General features: G+C 44.4%; 2 protein-coding genes across 5 annotated transcripts in view; one reads left to right on the forward strand and one right to left on the reverse strand.

Annotated features, from left to right (window-relative positions):
- The window catches only part of LOC130297721 (urotensin-2 receptor-like), a 645128-nt gene that overhangs the window by 458101 nt on the left and 163628 nt on the right, over positions 1 to 23399 (reverse strand). The window lies entirely within an intron of this gene.
- Positions 9859 to 13387, forward strand: LOC130297663 (uncharacterized). The gene is made up of 4 exons (XM_056550375.1): positions 9859 to 9907; positions 10313 to 11064; positions 12235 to 12375; positions 13251 to 13387. The coding sequence occupies exons 1-3, from the start codon at positions 9859 to 9861 to the stop codon at positions 12349 to 12351; spliced, it is 918 nt and encodes a 305-aa protein (XP_056406350.1). The 3' UTR covers positions 12352 to 12375; positions 13251 to 13387.

The raw sequence follows: 23399 nt of genomic DNA on the forward strand, positions 1-23399 counted from the left end.
TTATTGTATGTTGAGGCCATTGTAAGTTGAGGGATCACTGTACAATGCAGATACTTTAGCACAACGTAGAGTGTTACATATTTTGCAGCAGAGAAAGGAGTATTTGGTCACTGTTCCTTTAAAAGTAGTTTTTTGCAGATTTGCTGAATAAAAAGTCTCTGAGGTCACCAATTCTTCCAAATTCCATAGCAGAACAGTAATATCAGTATTGTTCTTGCTTCAGTGGCCATGTGGTATAATACAAGTAACATCATCCAATGCACAAAGTGAATAAAAAGACAAGTATATAAGGATAAGTCTACAGGAATCAGCAGAACAATCCGTATGTTACATGTTGGTATCATCACGTTCTGAGAATCCAAATTATTAAAATATCACATCATTTCTCCCTCATGGTGGCCACTATAACATAGGAAAAACACACACCAGAATTATTCTTGTTTAGGTCACATTGTCTTCCAAAAAACCAAAGTCACCATGGGATCATTTACTTTAATGGACTGAATATCGTCTACTAGGGAGGAACACAAAAACAGTAGATGTTCCGGAAATGGATGGAACGTTACTTCTAGTACATGGCGTTTGGTCTATCAATATGAAGGGACCCTTGTAAATATGTTACAGTATATGTCAGAATACCTTTATATGTCTACCTCAAAGTATGACAGAAATTCAGTCAAAAGTACATTGGTGGGCCCTGGTCTTTAGGAGACAAAAATCATGGATGTGACCTAAAGGTTACACCAGATGTGCCACCGAACAAGAAGAATACCGACCAGAAAGGTTCACAAAAGGATGGAGAGCAGGAGGTCAGATGCCAGGAGATGGTCAGGAGAGAATGAAGGACACAAGGCACCAAATCTTAAAGCAGTCCTCCTGAGGGGAAAAAAATATTTTTAAACCAACTGGTGCGAGAAAGTTAAACAGATTTGTAAATTACTTTTATGTAAAAATCTTAATCCTTCCAGTACTTATCAGATGCTGTATGCTCCAAAGGAAGCTGTGTAGTTCTGACCACAGTGCTCTCTCCTGACACCTCTGTCCGTATCAGGAACTGTTCTGAGAGGGTTGCTGTGGGGATCTGCTTCTCTGGACAGTTCCTGACACGGACAGAGGTGTCCGCAGAGAGCACTGTGGTCAGACTGGAAATAACTACACAACTTCCTCTGGAGCATACAGCTGTTGATAAGTAATTTGTTTGCTTTGATTTTTCCCCTGGGATGTGGAGACCATGGAAAAAGCAAGGTGAACGGTCAATTTGCACCCACTTCATTAGGTCTCGAATTAGAGTTGTCGTCCGGCATCGACAATTAGATGGAGACAACAGGCGTCTCATGTTATCAGGTGCAGTTCACTTGTCCGATATAGGGACTGATATTTTTCTGTCTGTGCTCCAGGACGGTGTGGAGCAGGCCCTGTTCCTGCTGGGAAGAGGACGGCGCCCTGTGTAGGCCTACAAGGGCTCCTATGTGACTGTTTTTCTGGAAAGATAAGATGCTGATGAGATCTGGGAAGGCAGACTTGCCCCCCACCAGAAGTACAACAGCCGCATCTGCCTCCAAAACCTCTGTTTTTAGATTTTACACATACATAGGGTAAGGCAGCAGGGGTAGGGCCATGCCACATGTGGTGTAGGGTTGACTGACCACAGTCTCTTCCTTCATTGTCTCTCAGCAGATTGAACATTAAGGCAAACACTTTCTCTTACTCTACAAAATGGACTAATGGAGCCCGGTTTATTATTGACCCCAGTCTGTACTATACCTCCTAGAAAGATCTTTGTTCTGTAAAATCATAGGAAGCTATTGGTGTCATTGGGTCATTTCTCCAAGTTGTCAGGTCACCCGAGTGTGAGCGATGGATTAGATGTCATTTCTTGCTGTTACTGGTCGCCCACTCTGGCCTGAGATGTTATAGACCAGTGGTCTCCCACTGTGGCCCTCCAGATGTTGCAAAACTTCAACACCCAGCATACCCGGAAAGCCAAACACCTGTCTTCTTCCTCCAGAGGATCCACAGTGATCACGAAAGATAAATCATGGCTTCCCTTTTGCAAAACTACAACTCCCAGCATGCCTAGACAGCCAAACACCTGTATGCCTCCTCCAGAGGATCCACACTGATCATGAAAGATAAATCATGGCTTCCCTTTTGCAAAACTACAACTCCCAGCATGGCCGGACATCCATTGGCTGGGGCTTTTAGTTTTGCAACATCTGGAGGGCCACAGTTAGGAACCAACTGTTATAGACAATCTCATGTGATAAAAGGAAATACAGTATAAAAATAGATGACTTTTCCAATGACATAATGTGATGGAATCAATACATTTCCATAAATGACTATAATATTGATGACATATTGTAGTGAGGACAATGATTTCTGAGGACACATAATGACACCGGTAGATCTGGGACAGCTCGGTGCTGGCATGGCGTCTATTTACTGTTCTCCTGTGAGGTTCTAGCAGGTGAACGTGTTTAATCTTCTTACAGATCAGCCAGGTCAAATATACTTCTCCTTACTGCCGGAGGTGTTCTGAGCATCCTTGGCAGGACATCCAGCACAACAGAGATGGATCTTGGCATAAGGTGATCGTCTATAGGAGAACCTCACCTACAGTATAGTCTTGTATTGCTTTGCTTATATACTGTATTCCAAAAGCCTTGTGCTAAAAAAATAAATGAATTCTAGCTTTCCCCATCATTCTGCCCTTAATACCCCATAATGACAAAGTGATCGTAGAATGTTATAAATCTAGAATGCAGTGACATAAGTATTCATACCCTTTACTCAGGACTTAGGTGAAGCCCCTTTGGCAGCAATCACAGCTTGTGGGGATGAAGCCACAAAGTTTATAACCTGGATTTGGGGATTTTCTGCCATTCTTCTCTGCAGATCCTCTCAAGCTCTGTTAGGTTGGATGGGGACCGTCAGTGGAAGACATTTTAAAGTGTCTGCAAAGACCTTTATTGGGTTCAGGCTCTGACTGGGCCACTCAAGGACATTCACAGAGTTGTCCCTATGCCGCTCCTGTGTTGTCCCAGCTGTTTTCTTAAGGTCATTGGGGGGGGGGGGGGGGCGGAGATTTATTAAAACCTGTGTGGAGGAAGAGGGGTGCAGTTGCCCATAGCAACCAGATTGCTGCTCTGGATCAGGTTTTCATTCAGAATATCTCTATACTTTGCTCTATTCAGCTTTCCTGCAACACTGACAAGTCTCCATGTCTCCACAGCACAAGGCTTCCCCCCTCACACTGGACTGTAGGGATCAGGGCCGGTGCCAACATTTTTGTCTACACAGGCGAAGGTGCATTTTGGTGTCCACCATCACTGCGTAGCATGGTTTGGCAGTAACCGAGACAAGGCAGAGTAGTGTGCATCCCCCTGGTCCGAATGTAAGAGAATGGCAGTGTACAGTGTATACCTCACCGCTCACCAGGGAAACACATGGTATTAGCACAGGTTAGGGTTTACAAACATAAAATAATCCATCCACACCAGCACAACATATTACTACTGCAGTGTCTAATACCATCATACTGCTATTATATAAAAAACAATATACAGAGACCACAATACAAGGACAGATTGCGCCACACCATGACCACTACCATTACCACCATATAGTGACTGGATAATACTACCATACCGATACTACATGAAACCACTATACACATACAAGTAAGTAACCACTATACACTGACCAGTAAGTAACCACTATACACACACCAGTAAGTAACCACTATACACACACCAGTAAGTAACCACTATACACAGACCAGTAAGTAACCACTATACACAGACCAGTAAGTAACCACTATACACAGACCAGTAAGTAACCACTATACACAGACCAGTAAGTAACCACTATACACACACCAGTAAGTAACCACTATACACAGACCAGTAAGTAACCACTATACACAGACCAGTAAGTAACCACTATACACAGACCAGTAAGTAATCACTATACACACACCAGTAAGTAACCACTATACACACACCAGTAAGTAACCACTATACACAGACCAGTAAGTAACCACTATACACACACCAGTAAGTAACCACTATACACACACCAGTAAGTAACCACTATACACAGACCAGTAAGTGACCATTATACACAGACCAGTAAGTAACCATTATACACAGACCAGTAAGTAACCACTATACACACACCAGTAAGTAACCACTATACACACACCAGTAAGTAACCATTATACACAGACCAGTAAGTAACCATTATACACAGACCAGTAAGTAACGACTATACACACACCAGTAAGTAACCACTATACACAGACCAGTAAGTAACCACTATACACACACCAGTAAGTAACCATTATACACACACCAGTAAGTAACCACTATACACACACCAGTAAGTAACCACTATACACAGACCAGTAAGTAACCACTATACACACACCAGTAAGTAACCACTATACACACACCAGTAAGTAACCACTATACACAGACCAGTAAGTGACCATTATACACAGACCAGTAAGTAACCATTATACACAGACCAGTAAGTAACCACTATACACACACCAGTAAGTAACCATTATACACACACCAGTAAGTAACCACTATACACACACCAGTAAGTAACCACTATACACAGACCAGTAAGTAACCACTATACACACACCAGTAAGTAACCACTATACACACACCAGTAAGTAACCACTATACACAGACCAGTAAGTAACCACTATACACAGACCAGTAAGTAACCACTATACACAGACCAGTAAGTAACCACTATACACAGACCAGTAAGTAACCACTATACACTGACCAGTAAGTAACCACTATACACAGACCAGTAAGTAACCACTATACACAGACCAGTAAGTAACCACTATACACAGACCAGTAAGTAACCACTATACACACACCAGTAAGTAACCACTATACACACACCAGTAAGTAACCACTATACACTGACCAGTAAGTAACCACTATACACACACCAGTAAGTAACCACTATACACACACCAGTAAGTAACCACTATACACAGACCAGTAAGTAACCACTATACACAGACCAGTAAGTAACCACTATACACAGACCAGTAAGTAACCACTATACACAGACCAGTAAGTAACCACTATACACACACCAGTAAGTAACCACTATACACATACCAGTAAGTAACCACTATACACAGACCAGTAAGTAACCACTATACACAGACCAGTAAGTAATCACTATACACACACCAGTAAGTAACCACTATACACACACCAGTAAGTAACCACTATACACAGACCAGTAAGTAACCACTATACACACACCAGTAAGTAACCACTATACACACACCAGTAAGTAACCACTATACACAGACCAGTAAGTGACCATTATACACAGACCAGTAAGTAACCATTATACACAGACCAGTAAGTAACCACTATACACACACCAGTAAGTAACCACTATACACACACCAGTAAGTAACCATTATACACAGACCAGTAAGTAACCATTATACACAGACCAGTAAGTAACGACTATACACACACCAGTAAGTAACCACTATACACAGACCAGTAAGTAACCACTATACACACACCAGTAAGTAACCATTATACACACACCAGTAAGTAACCACTATACACACACCAGTAAGTAACCACTATACACAGACCAGTAAGTAACCACTATACACACACCAGTAAGTAACCACTATACACACACCAGTAAGTAACCACTATACACAGACCAGTAAGTGACCATTATACACAGACCAGTAAGTAACCATTATACACAGACCAGTAAGTAACCACTATACACACACCAGTAAGTAACCATTATACACACACCAGTAAGTAACCACTATACACACACCAGTAAGTAACCACTATACACAGACCAGTAAGTAACCACTATACACACACCAGTAAGTAACCACTATACACACACCAGTAAGTAACCACTATACACATACCAGTAAGTAACCACTATACACACACCAGTAAGTAACCACTATACACAGACCAGTAAGTAACCACTATACACAGACCAGTAAGTAATCACTATACACACACCAGTAAGTAACCACTATACACAGACCAGTAAGTAACCACTATACACACACCAGTAAGTAACCACTATACACACACCAGTAAGTAACCACTATACACAGACCAGTAAGTGACCATTATACACAGACCAGTAAGTAACCATTATACACAGACCAGTAAGTAACCACTATACACACACCAGTAAGTAACCACTATGAACACACCAGTAAGTAACCATTATACACAGACCAGTAAGTAACCATTATACACAGACCAGTAAGTAACGACTATACACACACCAGTAAGTAACCACTATACACAGACCAGTAAGTAACCACTATACACACACCAGTAAGTAACCATTATACACAGACCAGTAAGTAACCACTATACACACACCAGTAAGTAACCACTATACACAGACCAGTAAGTAACCACTATACACAGACCAGTAAGTGACCACTATACACAGACCAGTAAGTGACCACTATACACAGACCAGTAAGTAACCACTATACACAGACCAGTAAGTAACCACTATACACAGACCAGTAAGTAACCATTATACACAGACCAGTAAGTAACCACTATACACAGACCAGTAAGTAATCACTATACACAGACCAGTAAGTAACCACTATACACACACCAGTAAGTAACCACTATACACACACCAGTAAGTAACCACTATACACACACCAGTAAGTAACCACTATACACAGACCAAAAACCGAAGCTGACTCGCACTGCCCACTTTTTTATTTTATTGTTTTTGTAGAGGATTTCATTTTATTGCACAGAATTCTTGAAAAATCTTGCGGGAGCTAGGAGCACTTGGAAATGCAGCGATACATCTCCTTGCAGACTCCGCAGAAACAGTAGACTTGTTCTGATGTTCTACCGTGTTAACAGTGCAGCAAAACCCCATTGAAATCATTGAAATGTCCATAAAGAATATTCCGTTCGGACATTCCGCACAAGTTCTGCCCATGTGAACATACCCTTACAATACAGTACACACAGGAGCACAGAGCCGTAGCTGCCATGAGGCGACTGAGGCAGTCGCCTTAGACGCTGCTATAGCCTCTGTTAAGGGGGCGCAGACGTGCTACCCCTTTATTTTTTTCTTTCTTCTCCCCCCCCAGGACCCTGGTGGCCGCTGCAGTGTGCGGTCCGGGTCTCCTCAGGCCGTAGCGCTAGACTTTCTTAACTCCCAAGTGCCTAACAGTGCCACCATATACATACAGTTAATCCCCCCACCTACTTACTTCCCCCCCCCACCTGCCTACCCAAATAACCCCCCACCTGTCTACCCCAGTAATCTCCCACCTGCCTACCCCAATAACTGCCCTCTTCACCTGCCTACCCCAATACCCCCCCTTCTCACCTGCCTACCCCAATACCCCCCTTCTCACCTGCCTACCCCAATAACCCCCCACATGTCTACCCCAGTAATCCCCCACCTGCCTACCCCAATAACCCCCCTCTTCACCTGCCTACCCCAATACCCCCCCTTCTCATCTGCCTACCCCAATAACAACCCCCCTCCCCTTGGCCCCACATACCTAACCACCCCTCCTACATAATTACTGCATCCTTAGGGTACATTCAGACGAGCAGATCCACAGCGTATTTTAAGCTACGGATCTGCCGAAGGACCCCTACAGGGTGCCGTTAGATGTGAGGGTCGCTGCGCATGCGCGGTGTACTCGCATACATTGCCGCCGCTCCCCCTGCTCCCTGAGCTAGGCTGAGAGAAGCTGCAAAGCGCGAGTATACTGCGCATGCACATGGTGACTCTCACATCACAGGGTGTCTGCACATAGCGGCGTATTGCCACTCCGAGCAGACACATCTTAGGCACCCTGTAGTGGTCCTTCAGCGGCGGATTCACAGCGTAAAATACACTGCGGATCCGTTCGTCTGAACGTACCCTTTACAGGGGTATTTCAGGTTAGGAAAATGTATCCGTTATCCATATAATAGGGGATAAAAGTTTAATTGGGGGCGTGTAGGGGGATACATTTTTCTGACCCGCAGTACCCCTAAGGGCAGTGTTTCCCAACCAGGGGGCTTCCAAATGTTGCAAAACTACAACTCCTAGCATGCCTGGACAGCCTTTGGATGTCCAGGCATGTTGGGAATTGTAGTTTTGCAACACCTGGAGGCGCCCTTGTTGGGAATTACTGCCTTAGGGACTTAAGGACCACGTATTTTAATCATAACACTTTCAATTTTGGAGAAAACAAGGATGGTAGGATCCAGCTCAAATGCAAATAAAATCAAATTTATTTAGGACACGGACAGGAACAAGAAGGCAGTTACGCGTTTCAAGCGTCAAACGCTCTTAGTCGTGTACCGCAGTGCTGAGAGATGGCAGGGATGGCTCCTGCACATCTCCCGGCCCGGTTGCAGGAGTCCCGGGGGGCTGAAGTGTTATGTCAGCCCAGGCTCCTTTTAACATATAACAGAGTCGCTGCGTTTTTGGTCACTATTGTAAGATCAAATTTCCCATTGGGTCCAGTGATTGACTGCTTGGTCCTGGCCAATCACGGGACCCAGCGGGAAATATGAAATTACAGTAGGGACTAGAAAAACTCAGCGGCACCGAGGTATGTTAAATGGAGCCCGGGCTCCATCTGATTCTATAACTCAAGAACTTCCTGTGAAGCATTCAGCAGCTGATAAGTAATGGAAGGATTAAGTTTTTTTTAATAGAAGTAATTTACAAATCTGTTTAGCGTTTTGGCACCAGTTGATTTGAAAAAAAAAAAAAAATAGTTTTTCACCAGAGTACCCCTTTAAGTCCAAGAAGACGGAACTTCTGCTTGACCAATGGAGCTGTTAAGAACCAAAGCAGCCCCACTGATGGGATGAGATGAATGCTACTATTGCTATCAGCTACTGGCACCTGCCATTCTTTGTTGTCAGGAAAAAAAAACACCATGGGGGACATGTATCATTATTTGTGTATGGTAGAAGCAGTTTACCCCTTTTCCCGAATTCTAAATTATGCGCAGAAGCGCTAAATTTATCAATCAGGCGCAATGAGCTTCATAAATTGCGGGTAAATATAGTAATCTCCTCAATCCACTCTTTGGAAAATAGAATCGATGATTTAGAGCATCTTGCTACGTTAAGTCCAAGATGTCCCAAAATCAGCTCTTGCGGCAAAATTTTTGGTGTAAAGGAAAAGTATGCAGTTAATAAATCCATGTGTACTATAGATGTCACCCTGATTCAGCCACATCTTGAAGACATGCTCTACCAAAACATGTGCAAAAAAAGGGCTTGCGCAAAATTTTGTGAAGAAAAATACACACAAAACAGGGGTAAAATCTTTGATACATGTCCCCCCTTGTCCATATAGTCACTCACTAAAGATGGGCTTCACAGAATTTTTATTGAGCCCCTCTTCAAAGAGCGCCCTCAGTGGGGTGAAGCAGCCCTCAGCCGCATGCTTTTCCCTGCAGGTTCTACTGATCTGTGAGGGTCTCAGCACAGATGTAGCACTGTCTCTATGACATATTTGAAGGGTTCTGAAATGACATTTACAATTTAAGTCCAATAAATAACAGAATTATTATAGACAGGAATTTACAGAGGGAATTAAATTAAAGATCATTTACAAAGTAAACACCATGTGGGGAATATTGTCCTACGATCTTGGAGTCTTTTAATCTTTGCCAAGTGCCAAACAAGGAGAAAAGAAATCACGTACCTCCTCTATCCTGGCATTATATATAAAGCGGCATCACCCGATGCAGGGTATATACTGTAGAGACAAGATTATTTAGGCAGAGGCTTAAATCTAGTCATCTCCACCATGAAGACGGTCACCGTTCTCATCCTTGTGGTCTTCTCCAGCTATTATGGTAAGTATGTACATTATTGTTGGGGGCTCACCAATACCAGTCCCACTGCTTAGCCATATATCTATATCTCTAGGCAGATTTTACATTCTGGATAAATGTTAACCTCTTTCTTTCCCTGCCCTAGACTACCATGCACACTAACATCTGATTTCCCAGTTTTCCCAGGCTCCAGATCAGCACAGTTATCCGCCTATATGTCCCTAACTGCTATGTAGCTGGATATCTAGGCACATTTCTGGATTATGGAAACCTGGATGACTCCAGAAAAGAAGCCATATTAGTTTTCAACCAGCATTACCAAAGACAGATATAACCTGATAAAATAAATATCTATATCAGTATAGTAGTAACAATATTATACATCTTATATCATGGCTCAGTGATGTCTTACTTTCCATTTTGCAGTTGCTGCTCAGTTGGGAGGCAGCCCTGTAGGAGGCCTTGAAGGAGGCACTGGAGGAGGCGGTGGAGGATTTGGAGGAGGCGCTGGAGGCAGCCCTGTAAGAGGCACTGAAAGCAGCCCTGTAGAAGGTGCTGAAGGCCTTGGAGGAGGCACTGAAGGAAGTGCTGGAGGAAACAATGGAGGAGGCGGTGGAAGCAGCCCTGTAGAAGGCGCTGAAGGCCTTGGAGGAGGCACTGAAGGAAGTGCTGGAGGAAACAATGGAGGAGGCGATGGAAGCAGCCCTGTAGGAGGCACTGAAGGCCTTGGAGGAGGTGCTGGAGAGAGCGCTGAAGGCCTTGGAGAAGGTGCTGGAGGAAGCGCTGGAGGTGCTGGAGAAGGCACTGAAGGCAGCCCTGTAGGAGGTGCTGGAGGAAGCGCTGGAGGCCTTGGAGGCGGCCCTATAGGAGGTGCAGGAGGGAGCACTGGAGGAGGTGTTGGAGGAGGTGCTGAAGGCCTTGGAGGAGGCACTGGAGGAGGTGCTGGAGGGGGCACTGAAGGGAGCCTTGTAGGAGGTGCTGGAGGAAGCACTGAAGGCCTTGGAGGAGGCGCTGGAGGCCTTGGAGGAGGCGCTGGAGGCGGCCCTATAGGAGGCGCTGGAGGAAGCACTGGAGGGGGTGCTGGAGGAGGTGCTGAAGGCCTTGGAGGGGGCACTGGAGGAGGTGTTGGAGGGGGCATTGGAGGAGGAGCTAAGGGAGGTCTTGGAGGAAACTATGTTGTAAGTATATCACCACCACACATCACGATCCTAAATATTCATACTGTCATATGGGGAATATGTGCTTCAAAATTAGCAAACAAGTCTTATCCCCTTGCTAAAGCTTAGATGTAGCAGAGCAGAATTTGTACCTTAGGAGGAGGGGGCAGTGGTGGGATTTACCTTGGAACCTGGTCCCTGAGTCCACTCTGCCATGTAAGAAGACTCAGAATGAGAAGTGACACAAAGTAGTTGAGGAGCCTTGTTATAGACTTTGACTTAAAATAAACCTGTCATCACTTTCATGCTTCCTAAACCACCAGTCATATGGGTGGCCCTCAGTGGGAGAGTGGGAGAACCCTGTCATCACTTTCATACTGCCTGAACCAGAAGTCATTGGGGTGGTCCCAGATGACTTCTCCACACCCTTCTGGCCTTCATAGATCAATGTTATCCTGTTTGTGTATTGGGAGGGATCTATCAATCAAGTAGTGGGGTGGGGAGAAGCCACCGGGGACCACCCTGAAGACTGGTGGTGCAGACAGCATAAAAGTGATAACAGGTCCCCTTGTCTACAAGTTGTGTGTTGTATTGCAGCTTAATACCATTCACTTCAATTGAGCTGAAATACCTTACATAACCCATAGACAGGTGTGGCGCTGTTTCTCTGTAAAACACAGTTCTGCTCGCAATGCAACTGCCCGGATCAGAGAGAACATGGATACCTCAGTTTAACCCCTTAAATCCCCCATCAATAGTGACCACAGCACCTCCCTCTGACACCCCATAGGTGCCCACATGATGTTATTGGAGGATTTAGATGGGTTACCATAGCAGTCTGACCTGATAGATTGTGGATCAGTATATTAGGGGGGAAAAGACAAGGATTCTGCTTTGGTGTATGTAGCAGGAGCTATTCAAGATGATATATTCAGCTCTGCTACTTCTGAGAAACTCAGCTCTGCTTTTGGTTATCACAGTCCCCTGCTATCACATTATTGAGTAAATTCGATGAGATTCTATTCCACCACCAGTCTGGGTATATATAGTCAGTGTCTAACCTATTTTGTTTATTTTGTTGATTTTCCCAGCATAGAATTTTTACATTTTTCATTTTATGGAAAAATCTTATTTATAACTAAAAATTACAGAAGTGATGATGACGGTATCTAATATCTTGCTTCTATACAGGGTGGAGGCATTGACTGGAAGAAGCCACAGATAGATCCCGTGCCTGACATGTACTTTCCAAAAGTTGGTGGCTATGGGGGCAATGATGGGGGCTATGGTAGAGGCTATGGTGCCTGACCAGGATCATTCCCGGTCTTAAGGGTAAGTGCTATCCCATACCCACAGGACCATCCCTCTGGTGCCCCGCCTCAGTCACTGATTGGCTGAGTAGGTAGGTCCTGTGTTGAAAGAATACAGGATAGATAGGTTCAGATGAAGGGCTCCCGGCATGGGTCCCATTTTATCTTAAAATTCCTATTTATGCCTGTAGCTTATCACCAAAGGATAATACAGTATATGTGGATAATACATGCTATTATCCATGTATAGGACAAAGCGTTTCAAAGGGATCCCTCTTCTTCAACAAGTTCAAAAAGAATGTGGACCTGATGAAGAAGGGGGATCCCCACAAAGAATTAGAAAAACGTGACTGTTACCATGAACATCTCCTCACCTCACACCCTTACATTAATCTCCAGAGACTTCTATCTTTAGGACCCCCTATAGTGACCACCAGGGTCAACATCTTGCGCCCCCACCCCCCAATTGATGAGTTTTCTTGGGATGTTACATTATGTACTATTCCCTATACAGTGCTCTGCATGTATATATGAAGTTTGGGGGAGTTTGGGCTGGTCCCTATTATATTGGATTATTTTGGATGAATGTGAGAGCTGGAGCCTTACAGTCACAGGAATAACTGCTTCTAAGGCTACAGTTACATTGGGACCACTGCAGGACCCCCTATTGAACTACAGCTGCAGTCCACAGGAATACACTGGGCTGTATGTGATCTTGTGGACTGCAGATGTCACTCAATAATTAAAATCAAAAAGCTTCAGTATAGCCCCGGGGTAAATAATTCTTGGGACTGACCACATGCCTAAAACTAAACCCACGAGTGACCACACCCTGAAAATTGTATTTTCTTTAAAGAAAACAAATAATCAGCTCCTGATGTTATTTTTGTCTTCCAGGCTCCACAAGGGATTCCTGACCGGACTGGCAGAGTCCCCACAATAAGTTCCAGTTTATTGTGGCTGAGTCCGCACAATAAATTCCCCCCCATTATGATTTTGTTTCCTCTTCTTTCATGATTCTTCATATTCTCTCCTCATGATTTATCTTCTATCCATGTCTCACAACCAATAAAGTAGAATAGATCTGCACATTGTGTCCTGTGTTCACTTACATAAAGCTGGGACCCAAATGGTCATGTTGTTTTACATGATGAGAAGTAGGTGAGAGCTTTTGTCCAGAAACAGCGCCACAGCTCTCTACAGGTTATATGTAGTATTACAGCTCAGCCCCATTCACATCAGTGGAGCCAAACTGCAATACCAGACACAACCCTTGGACATGTATGGTGCTAATTCTGAAAGAAAGCAGCCATATTGTTCTAATCCTGAAACCCAACTATAGTTACAAACATTTTATCCTTTACCTTCCTGTGAACTCCCAGAAACACCCAAAAAATGCCCAGTCTGGGTGGGGATTACATGGACTCTCATCATTGAGACTGTATGTCTCAGAGGCCTTGCTAAATCAGTCACCGCCAGATGCCTGTAGCCCCATCTAGAAAGTCATAGGACTGAACAAGAAAATAAATTCATCTATTTATATAGTAAACAGGGGCAGTTGCAATGCAGGTCAGCTGGGAGTAGTAGTTCTTCACATGTTATGTCACATGGAGTGGTGATGTAGCTAACCACAAGTTCCCCCCAGCTTAACTGTCCTTTATCAATTGAGTTGTCCCCATAGTGCAAAGTGCAGGAATGAGACCTCTGAACACTGTGAAACAACCTTAAAGGGGTACTCTGGCACTAAGACATCTTATTCCCTATCTAAAGGATAGGGTATAAGATGCCTGACCGCGGGAGTCCCGCCACTGGGGACCCCTGTGATCTTGCACGCCGCACCCCGTTAGAATCAGTGTGTGTTCGCTCCGGGTCTGATTACTGGCGATCATGGGGACGGAGCATTGTGATGTTGCGGCTCCGCCCAGTGTGATGTTGCGGCTCCGCCCCATTTGCCGCCCCGTTCCGCCCCCCTCAATGCAAGCCTATGGGAAGGGGGCGTGACAGCAACGTGGAGTGTTACATCTTTTGCTACATATAAAGGTGTATTTGGTCACTGTCTCTTTTAAAAGTTGGTTTTTGCAGATTTGCTGAATAATAAGTCTCTAAGGTCACCAATTCTTCCAAATTCCATAGCAGAACAGTAATATCAGTATTGTTCTTGCCTCAGTGGCCATGTGGTATAATACAAGTAACATCATCCAATGCACAAAGTGAATAAAAAGACAAGTATATAAGGATAAGTCTACAGGAATCAGCAGAACAATCCGTATGTTACATGTTGGTATCATCACGTTCTGAGAATCCAAATTATTAAAATATCACATCATTTCTCCCTCATGGTGGCCACTATAACATAGGAAAAACACACACCAGAATTATTCTTGTTTAGGTCACATTGTCTTCCAAAAAAGCAAAGTCACCATGGGATCATTTACTTTAATGGACTGAATATAATCTACTAGTGAGGAACACAAAAACAGTAGATGTTCCGGAAATGGATGGAACGTTACTTCTAGTAGATGGTGTTTGGTCTATCAATATGAAGGGACCCTTGTAAATATGTTACAGTATATGTCAGAACACCTTTATATGTCTACCTCAAAGTATGACAGAAATTCAGTCAAAAGTACATTGGTGGGCCCTGGTCTTTAGGAGACAAAAATCATGGATGTGACCTAAAGGTTACACCAGATGTGCCACCAAACAAGAAGAATACCGACCAGAAAGGTTCACAAAAGGATGGAGAGCAGGAGGTCAGATGCCAGGAGATGGTCAGGAGAGAATGAAGGACACAAGGCACCAAATCTTACTCCTGAGGGAACAAAATGTTTTTATACAAACTGGTGACAGAAACTTAAAGGGTTACATTGAGTTCCGAACGCTGTGTGCGGGCTTCTGTTTTGACGCTCGCCCCCTCGTGACCTCACGCCCCGTCCTGTGATATCATGTCCCTCCCCCTCAATGCAAGTCTATGGGAGGGGGCATGCATGCACACGGAAGCCTGCACACAGCGTTAGGAACTCTGGACGCTGGGGACCGAAGTAACCCTTTAAACAGATTTGTAAATTACTTCTCTGTAAAAATCTTAATCCTTCCAGTACTTATCAGCTGCTGTATGCTCCAGAGGAAGTTGTGTATTTATTTCCAATCTGACCACAGTGCTCTCTGCGGACACCTCTGTCCGTGTCAGGAACTGTTCTGAGCAGAAGAGGTTTGCTATGGGGACCGACAATTAGATGGAGACAACAGGCGTCTCATGTTATCAGGTGCAGTTCACTTGTCCGATATAGGGACTGATATTTTTCTGTCTGTGCTCCAGGACGGTGTGGAGCAGGCCCTGTTCCTGCTGGGAAGAGGACGGCGCCCTGTGTAGGCCTACAAGGGCTCCTATGTGACTGTTTTTTTATGGAGAGATGCGAATGAGATCTGGGAAGGCAGACTTGCCCGCCAGAAATACGGCAACTGGCATCTGCCTCCAAAACCTCTGTTTTGAGATTTTACACATACATAGGGTAAGGCAGCAGGGGTAGGGCCATGCCACATGTGGTGTAGGGTTGACTGACCACAGTCTCTTCCTTCATTGTCTCTCAGCAGATTGAACATTAAGGCAAACACTTTCTCTTACGCTACAAAATGGTCATCTCTTGCTGTTACTGGTCGCCCACTCTGGCCTGAGATGTTATAGACCAGTGGTCTCAAACTGTGGCCCTCCAGATGTTGCAAAACTTCAACACCCAGCATACCCGGAAAGCCAAACACCTGTCTTCTTCCTCCAGAGGATCCACACTGATTATGAAATGTAAATCAAGGCTTCCCTTTTGCAAAACTACCACTCCCAGCAAGCCCAGACAGCGGAACACCTGGCTGCCTCCTCCACAGTATCCACACTGATCATGAAAGATAAATCATGGCTTCCCTTTTGCAAAACTACAACTCCCAGCATGGCCAGACATCCATTGGCTGGGGCTTTTAGTTTTGCAACATCTGGAGGGCCACAGTTAGGAACCAACTGTTATAGACAATCTCATGTGATAAAAGGAAATACAGTATAAAAATAGATGACTTTTCCAATGACATAATGTGATGGAATCAATACATTTCCATAAATGACTATAATATTGATGACATATTTTAGTGAGAACAATGATTTCTGAGGACACATAATGACACCGGTAGATCTGGGACAGCTCGGTGCTGGCATGGCGTCTATTTACTGTTCTCCTGTGAGGTTCTAGCAGGTGAACGTGTTTAATCTTCTTACAGATCAGCCAGGTCAAATATACTTCTCCTTACTGCCGGAGGTGTTCTGAGCATCCTTGGCAGGACATCCAGCACAACAGAGATGGATCTTGGCATAAGGTGATCGTCTATAGGAGAACCTCACCTACAGTATAGTCTTGTATTGCTTTGCTTATATACTGTATTCCAAAAGCCTTGTGCTAAAAAAATAAATGAATTCTAGCTTTCCCCATCATTCTGCCCTTAATACCCCATAATGACAAAGTGATCGTAGAATGTTATAAATCTAGAATGCAGTGACATAAGTATTCATACCCTTTACTCAGGACTTAGGTGAAGCCCCTTTGGCAGCAATCACAGCTTGTGGGGATGAAGCCACAAAGTTTATAACCTGGATTTGGGGATTTTCTGCCATTCTTCTCTGCAGTTCCTCTCAAGCTCTGTCAGGTTGGATGGGGACCATCGGTGGAAGCCATTTTAAAGTGTCTGCAAAGACCTTTATTGGGTTCAGGCTCTGACTGGGCCCCTCAAGGATATTCACGTAGTTGTCCCTAGGCCGCTCCTCTGTTGTCCCAGCTGTTTTCTTAGGGTCATTGGGGGGAGATTTATTAAAACCTGTGTAGGGGAAGAGGGGTGCAGTTGCCCATAGCAACCAGATTGCTGCTTTTATTTTAAAACCTCTGGATCCGGTTTTCATTAAGAATATCTCTGCACTTTGCTCTATTCAGCTTTCCCTCACCACTGACAAGTCTCCATGTCTCCACAGCACAAGGCTTCCCCCATCACACTGGACTGTAGGGATCAGGGCCGGTGCCAACATTTTTGTCTACACAGGCGAAGGTGCATTTTGGTGTCCACCATCACTGCGTAGCATGGTTTGGCAGTAACCGAGACAAGGCAGAGTAGTGTGCATCCCCCTGGTCCGAATGTAAGAGAATGGCAGTGTACAGTGTATACCTCACCGCTCACCAGGGAAACACATGGTATTAGCACAGGTTAGGGTTTACAAACATAAAATAATCCCTCCACACCAGCACAACATATTACTACTGCAGTGTCTAATACCATCGTACTGCTATTATATAAAAAACACTATACAGAGACCACAATACAAGGACAGATTGCGCCACACCATGACCACTACCATTACCACCATATAGTGACTGGATAATACTACCATACTGATACTACATGAAACCACTATACACATACAAGTAAGTAACCACTATACACTGACCAAAAGGCCAAAAACCGAAGCTGACTTGCACTACCCACTTTTTTTTTTTTTTGTAGAGGATTTCATTTTATTGCACAGATTTGTTGAAAAATCCATTGGGAGCTAGGAGCACTTGGAAATGCAGCGTCTGTCTCTTCGACAGCAATACATCTCCGTGCAGACTCCGCAGAAACAGTAGACTTGTTCTGCTGATGCCAGAATTAGAATTTTACTGCAAAAATATCTGGCATGTTAATACCATCGTGTTAACAGTGCAACAAAACCCCATTGAAATCATTGAAATGTCCATAAAGAATATTCCGTTCGGACATTCCGCACAAGTTCTGCCCATGTGAACATACCCTTACAATACAGTACACACAGGAGCACAGAGCCGTAGCTGCCATGAGGCGACTGAGGCAGTCGCCTTAGACGCTGCTATAGCCTCTGTTAAGGGGGCGCAGACGTGCTCCCCCTTTATTTTTTTCTTTCTTCTCCCCCCAGGACCCTGGCGGCCGCTGCAGTGTGCGGGCCGGGTCTCCTCAGGCCGTAGCTCTAGACTTTCATAACTCCCAGGTGGCGTGCGGCCCTTTAAGAGTACCGCAGTGGCCGCCTTGGAGTAGAGCGGGTCAGCGGGACGTCACGTCAGTGATGATGTGTTGCCGGCAGTGAGGAGTGCGCGCCAGATGCGCATGTGCCCTCTTCAGTGCTTCCTAAGCTGAGTGTTGCAGCGCCAGGCGGAAGTCTTCTTGTTGAAAACACCTGCTTGTTTAAATCCCACCCACCTGCCTGAAAGTGCATATACATACAGTTAATCCCCCACCAACTTACTTCCCTCCTCCCCACGTGCCTAAACCAATAACCCCCCCACCAGTCTACCTCAATAACCCCCCTCTGCACCTGCCTACCCCAATAACCCCCTCACCTGACTACCCCAATAAAACCCCCTTCTCACCTGCCTACCCCAATAACAACCCCCCCCCCTCCCCTCGGCCTAACATACCTGACCACCACTCCTACCTAATTACTGCATAGTAAATTAGTTCATAAGGATGAAAAAAGACCAGAGTCCATCAAGTTCAACCTATAACCCTAATGAGTCCCTAGTGAGATGATCCAGAGGAAGGCAAAAAACCCTCATACTAGAGGTAAAAATTCCTTCCCGACTCCAAATAAGGCATCAGAATAAATCCCTGGATCATCGTTCTGTCCCTATAAATCTAATATCCATAACCGGTGATGTTATTATTCTCCAAAAATGCATCCAGATCCCTTTTCAACTCTTTTACAGAGTTCCCCATGACCACCTCCTCCAGGAGAGAATTCCACAGTCTCACTGCTCTTACAGTAAAGAACCCCGTCTGTGCTGGTGTAGAAACCTTCTTTCCTCTAGATGTAGAGGATGCCCCCTTGTTATAGATACAGTCCTGGGTATAAATAGGTCATGGAGAGATCTCTGTACTGTCCCCTGATATATTTATACATAGTTATTAGGTCTCCCCTAAGCCTTCTTTTCTCTAAACTAAATAACCCTAATTCTGATAATCTTTCTGGGTACTGTAGTCCTCCCATTCCCCATATTACTCTGGTTGCCCGTCTTTGAACTCTCTCCAGCTCCACTATATCTTTCTTGTACACTGGTGCCCAGTACTGTACACAGTATTCTGTGTGTGGTCTGACCAGTACTGTACACAGTATTCTATGTGTGGTCTGACCAGTACTGTACACAGTATTCTATGTGTGGTCTGACCAGTACTGTACACAGTATTCTGTGTGTGGTCTGACCAGTACTGTACACAGTATTCTATGTGTGGTCTGACCAGTACTGTACACAGTATTCTATGTGTGGTCTGACCAGTACTGTACACGGTATTCTATGTGTGGTCTGACCAGTACTGTACACGGTATTCTATGTGTGGTCTGACCAGTACTGTACACAGTATTCTGTGTGTGGTCTGACCAGTACTGTACACAGTATTCTATGTGTGGTCTGACCAGTACTGTACACAGTATTTTATGTGTGGTCTGACCAGTACTGTACACAGTATTCTATGTGTGGTCTGACCAGTACTGTACACAGTATTCTATGTGTGGTCTGACCAGTACTGTACACAGTATTCTATGTGTGGTCTGACCAGTACTGTACACAGTATTTTATGTGTGGTCTGACCAGTACTGTACACAGTATTCTGTGTGTGGTCTGACCAGTACTGTACACAGTATTCTATGTGTGGTCTGCCCAGTACTGTACACAGTATTCTATGTGTGGTCTGACCAGTACTGTACACAGTATTCTATGTGTGGTCTGACCAGTACTGTGCACAGTATTCTGTGTGGTCTGACCAGTACTGTACACAGTATTCTCTGTGTGGTCTGACCAGTACTGTACACAGTATTCTATGTGTGGTATGACCAGTACTGTACAGAGTATTCTATGTGTGGTCTGACCAGTACTGTACACAGTATTCTATGTGTGGTCTGACCAGTACTGTACACAGTATTCTATGTGTGGTCTGACCAGTACTGTACACAGTATTCTATGTGCGGTCTGACCAGAACTGTACACAGTATTCTATGTGTAGTCTGACCAGTACTGTACACAGTATTCCATGTGTGGTCTGACCAGTACTGTACACAGTATTCTATGTGTGGTCTGACCAGTACTGTACACAGTATTCTCTGTGTGGTCTGACCAGTACTGTACACAGTATTCTATGTGTGGTATGACCAGTACTGTACACAGTATTCTATGTGTGGTCTGCCCAGTACTGTACACAGTATTCTCTGTGTGGTCTGACCAGTACTGTACACAGTATTCTATATGTGGTCTGACCAGTACTGTACACAGTATTCCATGTGTGGTCTGACCAGTACTGTACACAGTATTCCATGTGTGGTCTGACCAGTACTGTACACAGTATTCTATGTGTGGTCTGACCAGTACTGTACACAGTATTCTATGTGTGGTCTGACCAGTACTGTACACAGTATTCTATGTGTGGTCTGACCAGTACTGTACACAGTATTCTATGTGTGGTCTGACCAGTACTGTACACAGTATTCTATGTGTGGTCTGACTAGTGATTTGTACAGCGGTAGAATTATTTCCTTGTCGTGGGCATCTATGCCCCTATTGATCCACCCCATGATTTTATTTGCCATGGCAGCAGCTGCCCGACACTGGTCACTACAGCAAAATTTACTATTAACTAAGACTCCTAAGTCCTTTTCCACGTCAGTCGTTCCAAGTGAACTCCCATTTAACACATAATCCCAGCCTGGATTTTTCTTCCCCATGTGCATTACCTTACATTTTTCAGTGTTGAACCTCATCTGCCACTTCCCAGCCCAAATCTCAACCCTATCCAGATCGATTTGTAACAGTGCCCTGTCCTCTATAGTGTTTACCGCTTTACAGAGTTTATTATCATCTTCAAAGATTGCTACTTTACTATTCAACCCCTTTACAAGGTCATCAATAAATATATTAAATAGAACAGGACCCAAGACGGACCCCTGTGGTCCCCACTAGTAACAGTCACCCAATGAGAATAAGTACCATTAATAACCACCCTCTGTATCCTATCATTGAGCCAGTTACTTACCCACTTACACACATTCTCCCCCAGCCACATCCTTCTCATTTTATGCACCAACCTTTTATGTGGTACCATATCAAATGCTTTGGAAACATCCAGATATACGACATCCAGCTATTGCCCCTGGTCCAGTCTTTAGCTCACCTACCCATAAAAGCTGATCAGGTTAGTTTGACAGGACCGATCCCTCATAAAGCCATGCTAATATAGGGTCATACATTTATTTTTATTAAGGTACTCCAAAATAGCATCTCTTAGAAAAACCTCAAACAATTTACATACAGGTTAAACTAACAGGCCTATAATCTCCGGGGTCACCTTTTGATCCCTTTTTAAATATTGGTACCACATTTGCCATGCGCCAGTCCTGGGGAACAGTCCCTGTTACTATAGATTCCCTGAATATAAAAAAAAGGGGTTTGTCTATTACATTACTTAATTCCTTTAGAACACAGGGGTGAATGCCATCTGGACCTGGTGATTTGTCTATTTAGATTTTTTGTAGGCAGCACTGTACTGGGTTAGACAGGGTACATTCAGACGAGCAGATCCACAGCGTATTTTATGCTACGGATCCGCCGAAGGGCCCCTACAGGGTGCCGTTAGATGTGCGGGTCGCTGCGCATGCGCGGTGTACTCGCACACATTGCCGCCGCTCCCCCTGCTCCCTGAGCTAGGCTGAGAGAAGCTGCAAAGCGCGAGTATACTGCGCATGCACATGGAGACTCTCACATTACAGGGTGTCTGCACGTAGCGGCATATTGCCACTCCAAGCAGACACATCTTAGGCACCCTGTAGTGGTCCTTCACTGCGGATCCGCTTGTCTGAACGTACCCTTACAGGGGTATTTCGGGTTAGGAAAATGTATCCGTTATCCATATAATAGGGGATAAAAGTTTAATTGGGGGCATGTTGGGGGATACATTTTTCTGACCCGCAGTACCCCTAAGGGCAGTGTTTCCCAACCAGGGTGCTTCCAGATGTTGCAAAACTATAACTCCCAGCATGCCTGGACAGCCTTTTGCTGTCCAGGCATTCTGGGAATTGTAGTTTTGCAACACCTGGAGGCGCCCTGGTTGGGAATTACTGCCTTAGGGACTTAAGGACCACAGATTTTTCCGTTTTGGCACTTTCACTTTTTTCTCACAAACCTTCCAATAATCATAACGCTTTCAATTTTGCACCAACAGACCCATATGAAGGCTTATTTTTTACGCCACCAATTGTACTTTGTAATGACATCAATTATTTCACCACAAAATTTACGGCGAACTCAGAAAATATATATTTTCTGGTCAAAATTGGAAAAAACGCCATTTTGTAAATTTTGGGGGCTTCAGATTCTACACAGTGCACTTTTCAGTAAAAATGACACCATATATTTATTCTATAGGTCTATACGGTTACAGGGATACCTAATTTATATAGGTTTTCTTTAGTTTACTACTTTAAAAAAAATTATAAACTACATGCACCAAAATTTGTATGTTTAAAATTGTCCTCTTCTGACCCCTATAACTTTTTCATTTTTCTGTATACGGGGTGGTATGAGGGCTAATTTTTTGCGCCGTGATCTGAAGTTTTTATCGGTGCCATGATTGTTTTGATCTGTCTTTTTGTACATTTTTTAGGGTATACAAAGTGAACAAAAATATGCAATTTTGGACTTTTTGTTTACATGTACGCCATTGATTATGTGGTTTAATTAACCATATACCGTATTTATCGGCGTATAACACGCACTTTTTAGGCCAACATTTTTAGCCTAAAGTCTTTGTGCGTGTTATACGCCGATACACCCCCAGGAAAGGCAGGTGGAGATAGGCCGTCACTGCCCGCTTCTCTCCCCCTGCCTTTCCTGGGGTCCGCGCTGCTGCAGGCCTCCGGCGTGCGTCCCCTTCGTCGTTGCTATGCGCTGCACGGCGAGGCGCATGACGTCAGTGCGCCGCGCATAGCAACGATGCAGGGGACGCACGCCGGAGGCCTGCAGC

The sequence above is a fragment of the Hyla sarda genome, chromosome 13 (assembly GCF_029499605.1).
Source record: "Hyla sarda isolate aHylSar1 chromosome 13, aHylSar1.hap1, whole genome shotgun sequence".
In the NCBI taxonomy this organism is placed as follows: domain Eukaryota; kingdom Metazoa; phylum Chordata; class Amphibia; order Anura; family Hylidae; genus Hyla; species Hyla sarda.

Excerpts from the sequence above, each read along its gene's own strand:
- LOC130297663 (XM_056550375.1), top strand. The coding sequence starts at position 9,859 with ATGAAGACGGTCACCGTTCTCATCCTTGTGGTCTTCTCCAGCTATTAT. Across the intron at positions 9,908-10,312 it reads GGTCTTCTCCAGCTATTATG|TTGCTGCTCAGTTGGGAGGC; the intron begins GTAAGTATGTAC and ends TCCATTTTGCAG. Across the intron at positions 11,065-12,234 it reads GTCTTGGAGGAAACTATGTT|GGTGGAGGCATTGACTGGAA; the intron begins GTAAGTATATCA and ends GCTTCTATACAG.